The sequence below is a fragment of the Hyaena hyaena genome, unplaced genomic scaffold (genome assembly GCF_003009895.1).
Source record: "Hyaena hyaena isolate Hyena2069 unplaced genomic scaffold, ASM300989v1 scaffold_493, whole genome shotgun sequence".
NCBI lineage: Eukaryota > Metazoa > Chordata > Mammalia > Carnivora > Hyaenidae > Hyaena > Hyaena hyaena.
Window position 1 is genome coordinate 1,047,200 of NW_024081125.1, and position 13,270 is coordinate 1,060,469.

Here is a 13,270-nt window from a genome sequence, read left to right on the forward strand (position 1 = left end):
TGGGGGAACCACTACTTTTCATCCAAACCTGGGAAAACTATAGTCATGTATGAATTAGAACAGGCAAGGTATGGGGAAACACATTTATGAAGACGGAATGCCACCAAATATTCTTTTCGACCAACAAGATGCTATAAGGCTCAGATATCCACAGCTAGTCAATACTAAAGAGACTAAAACTAAAAACCCTGCTCTGTCAGACTCTGGAATCTATACTGTCTCTTTGAGTCGACATTCATAGATTCAACAAACATAAGCTGAGCTGAGCACATGCTGAAGCTGGAATAGGAAGGCAGACCCTAGGGCATGGTAGTGGACGGGATGGGCCCCCGTGCCCAACCCAATGAGTCTTCTGGTCTACCATGGCAAAACCAACAGTCAACAAGTCACCACTAATAACAAGTGCCAGTGCAGCAGTACCCACCCACCCACCGCTGGGTCTCAGCGTCTGCAGCTGTAGAGGAGATATAACCTCAGGGGTTATGGTAGAATTAAATGACACAGTGAAGGCCACCTTGCTTTATAATCTGCCACTGCCTTATCACCACCCATGATGGGGATTCCAGGATGGTTTCCCAGGGCTGCGTCCAGTCAGTTGTGCCATAATTCAAGGTTACAGGGATTTCATGTTGTCAGCCTCTCACAAGGGGACCCCTGTACCTACTCTCTGCAGCTCTGCCCCTGGAAATCACTAGTCAGGAATTATCAGTTAGGAATTTGGGCTTGATTTTGTCATAGTGTGAAGAACCCGGCAGGTACTTGACTATAAACGGCTGAGTCACTGGGTCCCCTCGGGTAAGGCTCAATACCCAAGGCTGGCTGGTTCTTGCCCAACATCCTGCAGCCTGGTTCAGCTTTCTTCTTGGGTTCTAAGTCCACTCCCCCCTCCGTAGTCAACTGGGCCTGAGGCCAGTGTTCACCAAGTCTTTCCCCTCCCCCAAACCCACGTCCCAGCAGTGGCCCCTCTGAATACCTTTCCCCTCTCTCCAACCAACTCCATCCTCCCAGACTTACTTCTGATTCCCAGATCTACTACTTGTGAGCTCAGTAGCTTGGCATTCCTGTGCCTTCGTGTTTGGGGAAAGGATAATAATGCCCACCACGGGGGTTATTTGGAAGACATGTATGGTGTCCGGCAAGTAGCCCTCTCCCCTCACACTCCCCATCATCACAACATCAATGCCCTAGACAATCCTGGACTCAGTTGGTTTGTACACAACCTGTACTCTGTATCAGACGCCCCACGTGATCCTCTGTTACTCAAGTCAGATCTTTTCCAAGTCAGCCTGACAAACAAGGGCCAAGCAGGGGCACAGGGGAGCCTATGAGCCATGCTGCCTTCTTCACAGTACCGCGTTTCAGAAAGGACTGGAACATCTGATCACATTTCATCCTTGTTTTATAAAAATAAGTATAAACAGAAGAAAAGGGAAGCATCCTCACCAGTGATTACTACTGGTTTTGTAAATCTAGCACCATGAAGGTGACAGGACCCGGGTGACTCGGGCTGTGGGCAGCCCTTCAACTCAGAAGGGGACGAAGGGTAAAGTGATCATAGCACAGTAGGGGGCTTTCAACCATGCTGAAATGGTGAGGCATGATGGGGATTTTTCTTCCTTTCTCGGGGAAATTTAAGTTCCTCATAACTTCTAAGTCCAGCTTTGGACGTTTAACCCTTGATGCAACCTTACCAAAAGCTGGGAACGGCCAATAAGCCAGTCCCCCAAGGCTGTGCTCTTGTGGTCTCAACAGGCCTCAATATTTCACATGAAATAGAAGAGTTTCCAACGGCTGGGACCGGACTTGCTCTCAGTCACCGGCATTTCCAGGGTTCATGTATCTCAACCCGACAAGAACATGAGGATTAGAATGGAGACGTTACAGCTGCCAGAGCATGTTGAATCCCAGGACCCACACAACAGGGTTCGCTCCTAGAGGCCGCCAGGATGTCACCCACTTATTGCCACAGCCAGCCACACTGCCCGGGCCGCAGAGTAGAGAATAGGCTCCGCGCCCCTGGTCATTCACAGCCCTGCGTGTGTCTCAGATCACACCACCGCCTGCAGAATGCTGGGTGGAGTCTGCAGACCCAGCCCAGCCCTCTCTCCTGTCCCCTCAAACCCTGTTCTCCTGCGCTCTGACAGGTAGCCTCCCCAAGTCCCACAGTCAGGTGGTGGCACCCTGGGGCCAGAGCCCCGGTCTGGTCTCTACTCCCAGCTTAGGCTCCCTGCCACCGCCTGGGTTTCCGCCAGGCTCGACAGCCATTTGCAATTCATTTGCGTGTTAGTTTCCTATTGTTGCTGTGACAAATCACCATGTACTTAGTGGCTTAAAACATCCCCAATTTATTATCTTACACGTTTGTAGGTCAGAAGCCGCCGATGGCTTTGATGGACTAAAATCAAAGCTCTCAGCAGCACTGTGCTCCTTCTGGGGAACTCTTAGGGGTGGGGATCCATTCCTTCTCTTCTCCAGCTTCCAGAAGCCGCTGGATTCTTCAGCTCATGGCCCCTTTCTGCACTGGCATCACTATGACCCGTTTCCGGTCACCTCGTCTCTCTCTCTCTCTCTCTCTCATTCTCTCTCAGCCCCCTCGACCCTCCTGTCTCCCTAAGGATGCTTGGGAGTCACTGGAGCCAGCTGGGTAATCCAGGGTCTCAATGTCGTCATTCACTGAATCACATCTGCAAAGTCGTTTTACCGAGTGAGATAACGTCACCCCAGGTTCCGGAGATTAGGACGCGACCATCTTTGAGGGTCCAGGGCTCAGTCTACAACACCTCAGCAAAGAGCTCCGAAGACCTAATCCATCGTAGGGGCTCACGGGATGAGGATACAAGTGCTCCTCCCAGGGACCCACTCAGCCCCCTCCTCCAGCATCCAGAGGAAGTGGCCGTGATTTCTGCACAGGCCAGTGCAGATGCGGTTTAGGGAAGCTGCTCTAGGCCAGGTCACGGTCATTCTCTGCAGGACGAGTCATGCAGACACACATACAGGGATGAAGACGGGCGGGCCTGGGGGTGGGGGGTGCAGCGGGGTCTGGTGCATTCCAGGAAGGACAGGAGAAGGGAGGGGGCCGGAGCACACGGCGGGGCTCCTTCCTGAGGGCAAAGAAGACAGCGCTGGGGAAAGACCTCGCGGTTGCCCGGACCAAGTGCGATGAGAGGGGCTGCAGGCGGGTGGGCAGAGGTCCTAGCGGTCGAGGAGGATGTTGGCAGCCGCGGGCGAGAACGGAGAGGCGAGAGGAGATAGTCACTTCGGGACCAGGGCTGACGCGGGAGGGTGGGGGAAGGGCGAGCGGACGATGCCATATGAGGGCTAAGTGACTTCGCCACCAAACTGTCAGGTCATCTCTGTGGCCCTCCCCACCCCCCGCCCCAGTTCCCAGCTACAAGGCCTCAGAACCCTGCTTTTTAAGTATGTCATACCATCGAGGATTAAAAATAGTTTAAAAGAGGAGAGGGATATAAATACCGCGCAGAGGTTCCTGCCTACACGGAGAGCCCCCAGGAGAGGGAAGCGGGAGTGGGGCACGACGTCATCAGAGCCCCAAAGGCCCTTCCAATGAGACCCCCCAGGTCTGTACAGCGAAGTGACTGCATCGATTCTGCAGATGATGCTCCCTGCCTGGTCCTCGCCGGCGGGGGGCCGTGGGTACACTCTCCCGGAAGCGGTGCATCACAGTGCGCGGGAAGGGCGAGAAGAAAAGGAAAATGTCAGCTGCATGGGCTACTTTTGGGACCACTTCCCTGTACACCCCCCACCCCAACCCCAGCCACAATCCTATTGGAGAGCCTCCACCCCACCCACCAGCAGGTGCTCCCCTGCTCCCCAGTCTCACACGGCGGACTGCAGATTTGCCATTACAGAGGTCCCCCCGCCCCCTGCGCCCTCCCGGATTGGGTCTCACCTCCTGCAGCACCCACCTTAAGCTCCCTCAGTCCTAACTCGCTTGTCGCAGCCTTGCGACGTGCCCCGGAGACTCCTGCCGTGGCCCATTCCCCACTCTGTGCCAGCTCCCTGGATTCCGGGAGGACTCAGTAACTGCTATTTGGCTGAATGGGCCAGGCTTCAAGAAGGCAAGTCCTTTTCTTTTTAAAAAAAATTATTTTTAATGTTTATTTTGGAGAGACAGAGAGTGAGTAGGGGAAGAGCAGAGAGAGAGGGAGACACAGAATCCGAAGCAGGCTCCAGGCTCTGAGCTGTCAGCACAGAGCCCGACGCGGGGCTCGAACTCACAAACCATGAGATCATGACCTGAGCCAAAGTCAGTAGCTTAATCGACTGAGCCATCCAGGCACCCCAAGGGCAAGTCCTTTTCTAAGGCAGGACCTGCCCTCGGCAGGCAGGAATCAACCCTCCGGAAACAAGCCTGGGCCCTTGTACCGGCACCAAGCATCCCCTGCTACGTCCTTCTAAGCATCTCCTACTTGCCCTGCGCCCAGTCTGGGTTTACAAGTAAGGTCCCTGCCGTCCCATGAAAGCTCTCTGGATTCCCACGGTCCAAAGATTAGATAACGAAAATAGTAAATTATTTTTGGTTCTTTTTTAATGTTTATTTATTTTGAGAGAGAGCAAGAGAGCACGAACAGAGGAGGGGCAAAGAGAGAGGGAGACAGAGAATCCCCAGCAGGCTCGCCCAATGCTGGACTCAAACCCACACATACCGCGAGATCGTGACCTGAGCCGAAACCAAGAGTTGGACACTCAACCAACTGAGCCTCCCCAACGTTTCTGGTTTTGTGGGTACTTCCCTCCCACAACTCCTCAGGTTGCCACAGTAGTGCAAAAGCAGCCGTGGACAATATGCACACAAATGAGCACAGCTGTGTTCTAATAAAACTTTATTCACAAAAGCAGGCAGGGGGCCAGATACGGCCTGCAAACCATAGTGTGTCACCCCTGCTCTGACTGAGGACAATACAGGAAAGAAAAGGAGACAGCCCAGTGAGGGGGAGAAAATCCCACCCAAGATTCTTAAAGCCACATTTGTGATTTGTGATGTTGCCTCTCTCTAATTCCTTCTGTGCAGTCTACCACTGTAAAAAAAAAAAAAAAAAAGTGCAGGGAAGGGGTGGGAGAAGAAAAGGTTTCTATGGGAACAGAGAGTTCACTTTTAACAGTTCAATCACTAAAAAGACAATTACTTTCCTTTTCTCACTTCCCCTCTGAAGCATGGCAGGCGTGACCTAAGGCTGGTCGGGGCAGGACCGTGCCCAGGGCCTCAGCTGTTACAGTCCAAAATTAAATGCCAGAGTGTTCCATGGGTCAGGGAGGGCAGTTACTGCAATCCGGGCCTCTTCGGCAAGGGGCTGCATCCCCAGGGCGCTGAATCGAGTCAGGAGCTCGGCCTCTCTCCCGCGAGCCTGTACACCCCCAGGCAGCTCTGGGCAGCCCCGATGGAGTTAAGGCCGACCATGAGCCACAGTCCTGGCCACTAATAAGTGACCCTGTGACAAAACCTTTTCCTAGGTCCGCTGCCAACTGACTGAGGCCCCCTCTCGCTACCAACAGATCTTTTAGGTGACGGCCCCTGGGCGTCTTGGTCCTCAGTATAAACGTGGGTGGCAGCAGGGGCCCCTAGTCTGCCCTGACTGCAGGCAGGTCACGACACTCAGCTAGTTCAGGGGTGTCCCCGACCCTCCCCGGGCTCTTCATAGAAGCCATAATTGAGCAGCCAAGAATAAACCAAGAGTACATCATTTACTGACTTGTGCTTCTAGAACACACTTATCAGCTGCAAGTTTGTCTCCAGTGGACCTTTATTGGGTGGGAAGGTGGCGGGGGGGGGGGGTCCCTAGCATCTGACAGTGAAAAGAATCCAGCAGTGCCACCAGCCGTGCTCAGCGGTGCCAACTGTCACATGCCGGCTGCCCACCTGTGTGAGGGATTGGAACTCAGGTGCCTCTACGTGGGCACGCTCCGTCCAGGCCACATCACTCCTCAAGCCACCTTCCCAGAGGCCTGTTTGAGCCCAGCCCTCTTTGTTTTGCAATGAGGGAACTGAGGCACAGCCATGGGAAGAGATTTGCCAGGACTCAGCTCCAGGCCTTCAGCCTCCTGGGCAGGGCTTCCCCGAGCTGCGCAAAGCACTCCACCTAGGAAAGTCCCCAGAGAAGAATCCACATGTTGAGTGGGGGATGGATCCAGGTCTGGAATATGGCTTTTGGGGGTGCAAGATCCAGTGTTAACTCAAAGCGTGTGGCCTGACTCCAGCAGGGAGCCCAAAAGACATGTTCTATGTAAGGGTTTATCCTTTGGAACCAAGCACACCGATCCGGGGCTGCGGCCCTTAGAGGCAAGCAGGTTGCGCGTTTGATTCTGTTTTCCTACAAAAACCTCCATCACGTTTGCCGTGTCCTCCAAGGGCTGGGGGACGTGGAGGCCTTCTCTTCCCTGGGTGCTGGATAACTCTGACCACGGTGACATCCCTGGCCCCTCTGCCATAGGCACGGGAGGTCTACAGGTAAATAGAGATAAGAGCCAGGAGGGGAGAATGCTGAGGGCTCAGAGCCGGTGAGTGGTCGTGGGAGAGGGGACTGGCTGGCATCCCGCCCCAGACCACAGAGGGTCCGCACGCCAGGCTAAGGGGCTTGGACTTGACCACGTGAGCCTGGGCGGTCCAACATTTTTCACATCGCCACATCCATGGAAAGTGATGCTCTTATCCTGCAGTGGACCAGGGTTGCTGCCCTCGGCCCACAGGCTGGCCACAGAGACCCGCCGAAGGGATGAGCAGGGTCATATGCCTGGTGGCTGAGTGGTAGGCAGGCCGGAGGAGGTGACACAAGGCCTGGGGCCATAAAGAGGTCACCACGGAGCCCGGGCAAGCATGGGGAGGGCCTGCTCCTCGACCTGAGCCGGTGCAATCACAGGGCAAGAGCTGGTCTTTGTAACCACACGGGCGCCGCCCTGCCCAGAGCCTGCCTTCAGGCTCTTCTGACTTTCCTGCCTACGCTGTGCCTTGGACATTTCCTGCACTCAGGCCTCTTTCTGCGCGGCCTTCAAGGCCTGACTCCCAACGGCCCTCCTCAGACAGGCCTTCCCAGCTCCCCACCATGAGGCTACCAGCTCCTCCCAGGGCGGGGGGGAGGGAGGGCTGTGCACATGACTCATAGAGCGGTGCGACAGGATGCATGGCTCCGTCTGACCTGGGTTCGCATCCCAGTTCCACCGGCAAGCCCGTGGCCTCGGGAGAGGCATCTGACCTCCCGGCTTCCGAAACAAGCATCCACCTCCAGGGCTGGTGGGAGACATGCCTGGCACATAGGCGGCTCTGTAGGCACAGGGCTACCCCTTCTGTCTGGCGGTCCATTCCAAGGGCCCCCAAATCGCAGTTCCTGTTTGCCAAGCCTGGGCAGTTGACTTCCTGACTGATGGGGACTGAGGGAGACACAGAGGCAGGGGTGGGGACAGCAAGCCCAGCGGTCAGCCGCGGGGAGGGGGTTGTACCGCCCCTACATTCCCCCAGGGCAGCCGTAGGGGGAGCCGTCTGTCTGCCTAGGCCCACCTAACCCCAGCTCTGGGGACCAGGTCTTAGCCGAGCTGCTCAGAAGTACTGAGGTCAAGGTTCGCAGCAGGAGACCAAACAGGCGGCGGGGGAGAAGGAGAGCACGTGAGCCTCGGTCTGGCCTCAGGCCCCTCGAAGGCAGGGACAAGAACGAACTGAGTTCCATGTCGCCTGCACACGACTAAGACCTTGGCACGTGCCTGCTAAACATGCCGGGGACTCTGAGGACCGGCGGAGGCTTCTCACCTGACCAGGAGCATCTCCCAATCTTGACCCAACACCTCCCCCCTTTCCCTTTGACCAATGGCTAGATCTGGTGGGACCCTCAGCCGGATCCTGAGGCCGGGTCAAAGTAGCCAGAGTCGCCTCGCCATCACAGGAGCAGCAGCGCCCTCACCGCCCACAGCCAGGCCAGGAGCCACGGCACAGGATGGCTAACAGACCGCCTCTAGCCTCGGTTCTACCCCACAAGCCTCCAAGCAAGTGGGGCCACCAGGCTGCCAATCCAATGTCCTGCAACTCCATTCTCTCCTCTCTGGAAAGGTCAACGGCTTGGGCCACCTCCATTTCCCTGAAAGGGACCCCGTGAGGGTGTCACAGGCAGCTTTTGCCCGGAGGGACACCCGTGCTCTCGGCCACTGAGTCCTCCATCTGCAAACACTTATTAGGAGCCAATGCCATCAAAGGGAACATATCAGTGAGGGTTTCCTCTGCCCATGGGTCAGGGACAGCAAGTCGAGTGACAGGCCTCCTGGGAGAGGGCCAGTTCACCCCGACCGCCAAAGACAGGTCAGGAGGCGTTCATTCCAGGGTTCCGTGCGAGACCATCTGGTGACATCACAATCCTCTCCGCTTGGACACCTGGACGCCAGGCCAGTTCAGGGCCATTTAGATAAAAGGCTTCAATGAGCAAATGGGCAGAGGCCGACACACCTCCGAGTCAACTTCAATATACAGATAGCGCAGAAAGATGTAAACACAGGGGTGTGCTGGCGGGACAGTGCAGTGTCCTCAAAGCTGACAGTTTGGAGGAAGCCCCTGGGCCCGAGACCAAGAGTCAAGGCTTAGTACGGAGGCAAGGATGGCCTGACCGCAGATGGAGATGGAGGCTGGGCCCCTTGATCCCTGTGATTACAGATTCATGAAACCCCACTGCCACGGCCACAACAGCTCTTGACTATGTATGTGCTGTAAGCAGATGCACAGCTTTAAACAAACAACCCTCCTGCCTGGGCTCCTCCTGCCCACCCTTGACTACCCCCCCCCCCCGCCCACACAGAGTTCAGATGAACAACCCCCCACCCCCACCCCACCCACGGCCTGTGTGGTTGGTCAGCCAGACATATCCAGCCCAGCGACACCCACCAGCTGGTTTGGGCAGATGCTTGAAGCACGCCGGGCGGGCCCTTCTAGACATGGCCCTTTGGTTGAGACTTCCTGAGTACCAGGGAGACAAGGAGAGAAAATATCTAAGCATCCAGTCAAAAGACAGGGAAGCCAAGGGAAGACTGGACAGAGAAGATGGACTCTGGCCCCCACCTCCTCTCCCACAGCAGCGAAGCCGGGGGCCAGCGCCCGCACAGCACAAGCATCCCCCAAGCCTCCCAAGAGCCCCAAACCGCAGACAACCCAAATGTCCCTCAGCGGCGAGCAGACCAACAAAGTGGGGAGCCCCAGGCGACAGACCAGTCAGTGACCGGGAACTGCGTGTTGCCTGGGTCCAGGGCTGGGAGCTGAGCGACACACACGCCAGCAGCCAGGGAGCTTCTGCTCCCTGTCATGAAGATGTTCCGAAACTGGATGGTTGGGATGCCCAACTCCGTAGACTTAACGAAAAATTACTGAATGGTAAACTTAAAACAGGTGAATTTTATGGTATGTGAATTATAACAATAGTCTGTAAAAACTTTAAAAATATAGGCAAAGACGTGGATGAATTACACCAACATCTCGTGGAGTAAAAAGGGCCAGTTCAAGAGTATGTATTGTACTCTTCCATTTTACATGACGTTCTAAAGTTTTCTTAATGTTTGTTTAACATCTCCTTTACGCTGGGAGCTGATCTTACAGCAAGGCGGGAAGCTGTTGCACCTGGTTAGCAGGTGTGTATCGAACACCCACTGACTGCTTACAACACATGCACGCATACACGCGCACAAACACACCACGACAGCCCAAACCACATGCCATCTTAGCAAAAGATACTAATCCCCACGCCCAAATACGATGTCAGTTCTGGGGCAACAGGATCCAGATGTGAGGCTTACTATCAAAAGGGATCCAGTCTGACCCTCCTCCTTTCATACAAATCACAGCCAGAAGAGCTCAGAGGAACCCAGAGCAAACTCAGGGTCTAGCGTCTGCTGCACCAGGCTCCCCCCTCCCATCCTATTTCAGGTCACCTTTGCTTGCACTGTCCTTGCACAGCCTAGGGGTGGAGCAAGTCTACATGGACTCCCAGAGAACATTCCATCAGGTGTAATGTTTAAACTCAACTGACTGCCTGGCCACCCCCAGATGCACCCTGTCTGCTGGGGCTCCCTACCCCCTCCCAGCACTAAAGGCAGGCACCTGCTGGGGGGGGGGGGGGGAGACACCCACACAGACCCATCATCTCTCTGTCCAGGTCTCCCAGCTCTCTCTGCAGCGCCCCCAACCTAGGACTGTCTAGAAACCCAGGTCAGCCCAGGAAACTGCTAAAGAAACTTGGCCGGCCCAGCCAGGTCTCTGTGTCTGAAGAGAGGCCGGAAGTGGAACTCTGTCTAGTTCTGCAAAGCCCGCGTTGGAAAAGAGAGAGGCTAGAAAGACACCTCCAGGGAAAGCAGCTTTCTTTGGGTGGGTGGGTGCGTGAGTGGGTTACTGGGCGACCCTGGGTGACTTTTTCCCTTTAAATATTGTCGTGCTTTTGAAGTTTCACAATGAATAAACTCCCTACACTTCACGATGGCCCTTGGGACTCAATGGCCTTTCAAGTTTCTCTTTCACCCTGTGACAAGATAGCCGCGGGTCCCAGCGTCGCGCGCCTGGAGGGCGGGGCCGTCGCCCATTCCCAAGTCGAGCCCCGGGCCACGGGAGGGGCCGCTCCCTGCGGAAAGTGGCCCGCCGACCCGCGCCCTTGGCCCCGGGCTCCCGGCCCTCCCCCTCAAGCACCGCCCCCCACCGTCCGGTCCCCTAGCCTCCGAGGTACTTAGGAGGTGTGCGAGCTCACACACATGCACACACGCACACACATAGTCGCACTTTCTCCTCCCTCCCTGACCCGGGCCACCGCCCCCAAGAGCCCACACGTTCAAACTTGGCCAAACTCGCAGCAGTGGCTGCAGGGGAGCCGTGACGTCCCCCCAAAGAAAACGGGACCCCCAACACATACACACGCACACGTACACACACACACACGCACGTGTGCCGCCCCACCCCCTGGGCGACAGCAAATCTGGCCGGGGCGGCCCCGCGGGGGCTGGGGGGCGGCTGTCTGGGCCCCCTCCCCGAGCGAGCCGGGTCAGACCGGGCGAGGGGCCACCCGACCGGGCGTCGCTCCCCGAGGGGGTGGGGGGCGGGGGGAGCCGGGGCGCCTTACCTTGCAGGTTCTGGACGCGGATGTCGCTGATCTGCCCGATGAGCTCCTCTCGTTGGAACCAGTCCCATTCGTGCGCAGCCATGAAGCGCGGGCGGCGGGCCGGGGCGCCGGGGCCGGGCGCGGGCGGCGGGCGGCGGGCGGCGGGCGGAGAGGCTGGCGGCCGAGGGCGCCGCGGAGCCGGAGCGGCGGCGGCGGGCGGCGGGCGGCGGCGGGCGGGGCGGGCGCGCGGTCGGGCCGCCCCCGCCGCGGGCGGGCAGCGGGCGGGCGCGCGGGGCGGCGGGTGCGGGGCGCCCGGCTGGCGCTCACTCCCCCATCCGGGGGCGGGGGCCCCGGGGGGCGAGGGGCGGGGCGGGGGAGGGAGGCTGCGCTCCTGCCGGTTTCTTTTTTTTTTTCACTCCCCCCCCCGGAGGGTGTTTGTTGGTCGGATTGTTTGGTCGCAAACGGGCGATGATGAGGCACGGGGTCCCGGCCCCTAGATTGTGATGTCTCAGGGGGCGGGGGGCGGGGCGACGTCAGAGGGTGCGGGGCGGGGGGGGGGGCGGTGAGCACGCGGGTCCCAGCGCCCGGTCCCGGGAAGGGGCCGTCCCCTCCCACCCGGCTCGCGGCCCTTCGGTGCACCCCTGTCCCGGGTACGACCTGGCAGAGTCACTCCTCCACCTGAGGTCCCCCCGGCTTCCGCACCATTCCGAGTGGCCACCCCTGCGAAGGGGAGGGCCCCCTCGAGGCCCTGCGCCCCCGGGGGCCACGTGGGAGAACCTGGGTAGGGGGCGAACGCATACTGAGACGGAGTTAGGGGGAATCTCTCATCTGCCTCCAGATTGGGGAGCCGCAGCGAGAAAGACTTCTTTCTTGGGTTTGGATATTGGAAAGAAACCTTTTCCCTGCGGATCCTGGCCAGAGCTGACCCCAGATTCTGGGAAGGAAGAGGCAACCCCCCACCACCGCGTGCAGGCCAGGGTCACCCTCTCTGGGGCTTTACTGAAAATGAGTAAGGGCCTTCCGGGTGGAGGTGGGGGAGTGTTTCTTACTATTTCTTTTAACTTTTGAAGAGTTCCAGGATCTTATCTTGCTTGGGGCTCACAACTCCTACTTTCAGGCAAAGCTCCTAACTGGTGTCACAAACACGGAAAAAGTGAGGTCCTGGAGTCTTGGAATTGACCCACGGCTGCAGAATGAGCTAGGGGCGTGAGGTCCAAGCCCCTAGCTCAGTACTTTGACCCCCTCCTGAGCGCTATGGAAGGCATATGGGTGTGAGCGCACGCGCATGCGCACACACACGCCCAGAGATAGAGAATGGCTTATATATAAGGGGGGGGGAATGGGCAGGGCTCTCTGAGCATTAAAATGTAGGTTGTGTTCATCATTGCCAAGTTCATGCTACTGAACTACTAGGAACCCAGATGGTTGGGCTCCTTCTTAATTAACAAATAACTATGCAGCCCCCACTGGTACAGACCCTGGTGAGTGAATCTACCTTAGACTCAGACTCCTGAGTGGGGCTGGGGGGAGGGGCAGTGGAGGAGACAGCCAACAACCAAGAAACAATAATACAGATGGAAGTGACTTCCAGAAGGGAGATAATCCACTGGAGAAGTCGCTGGGATAAGGAAGGGGTCTGGAGAGATCTCTGGACCAGGCTGACCTTGGAGCTGGACTGGAAGGCTGAGGGGAGCCACGACTGGGGCAAGCAACTTGGGCAGGGCCAGTGGGCACAGGCCCCAGTGGCTTCCTGGGTGCTACCCTCTTCAGGGGCCAGGGCCCTATTGGGGACCCAACGTCAAGGCCGGATGAGCTGGCCATACAGTGAGGAAGTTTAACCAGAGGATACACAGGACCATAATGTCAAGGTGGGAAGCTCTAGATTGCTTTTTCTTTCTTGTTCTGTTTGCCAACTTTCTCACCAGGAGCACATATTTTTAATAATCAGGGAGAAAACCAACAATTTCTTTGTTAACCTCACAAGACCCTTTCCAAGAGTCCCCCGCCTGTCCCAGCCCTCCTCATCCGCGGGTCTGGAAGCCCAGTGGAGGCCCATGGTGCCAATGGGGGTACACAGGCACCTGGCAGCTGCCTTCTCCCTGACCTGGTTTGAAAGCCTATGTTCATTTCACACTCCAGGGAGCAAGGTCGGCTTCTGGGTCCTGCAGCGCTGGGTGCTAATAGCCAGGCATCACTTAATTTGG

The 13,270-nt window shown here is 57.2% G+C and overlaps 1 protein-coding gene across 4 annotated transcripts in view; it reads right to left on the reverse strand.

Annotated features, from left to right (window-relative positions):
- Positions 1–11,203, reverse strand: part of CLMN (calmin) — a 113,283-nt gene extending 102,080 nt beyond the window's left edge. For all 4 annotated transcript variants that reach the window (XM_039254568.1, XM_039254567.1, XM_039254570.1 and 1 more), the window contains exon 1: positions 11,088–11,203. In XM_039254568.1, coding sequence (XP_039110499.1) covers positions 11,088–11,169 — 82 coding nt within the window. In that variant the 5' untranslated portion in view covers positions 11,170–11,203. The remainder of the gene's footprint in view (positions 1–11,087) is intronic.
- Between the last annotated feature and the right edge of the window lie 2,067 nt (positions 11,204–13,270).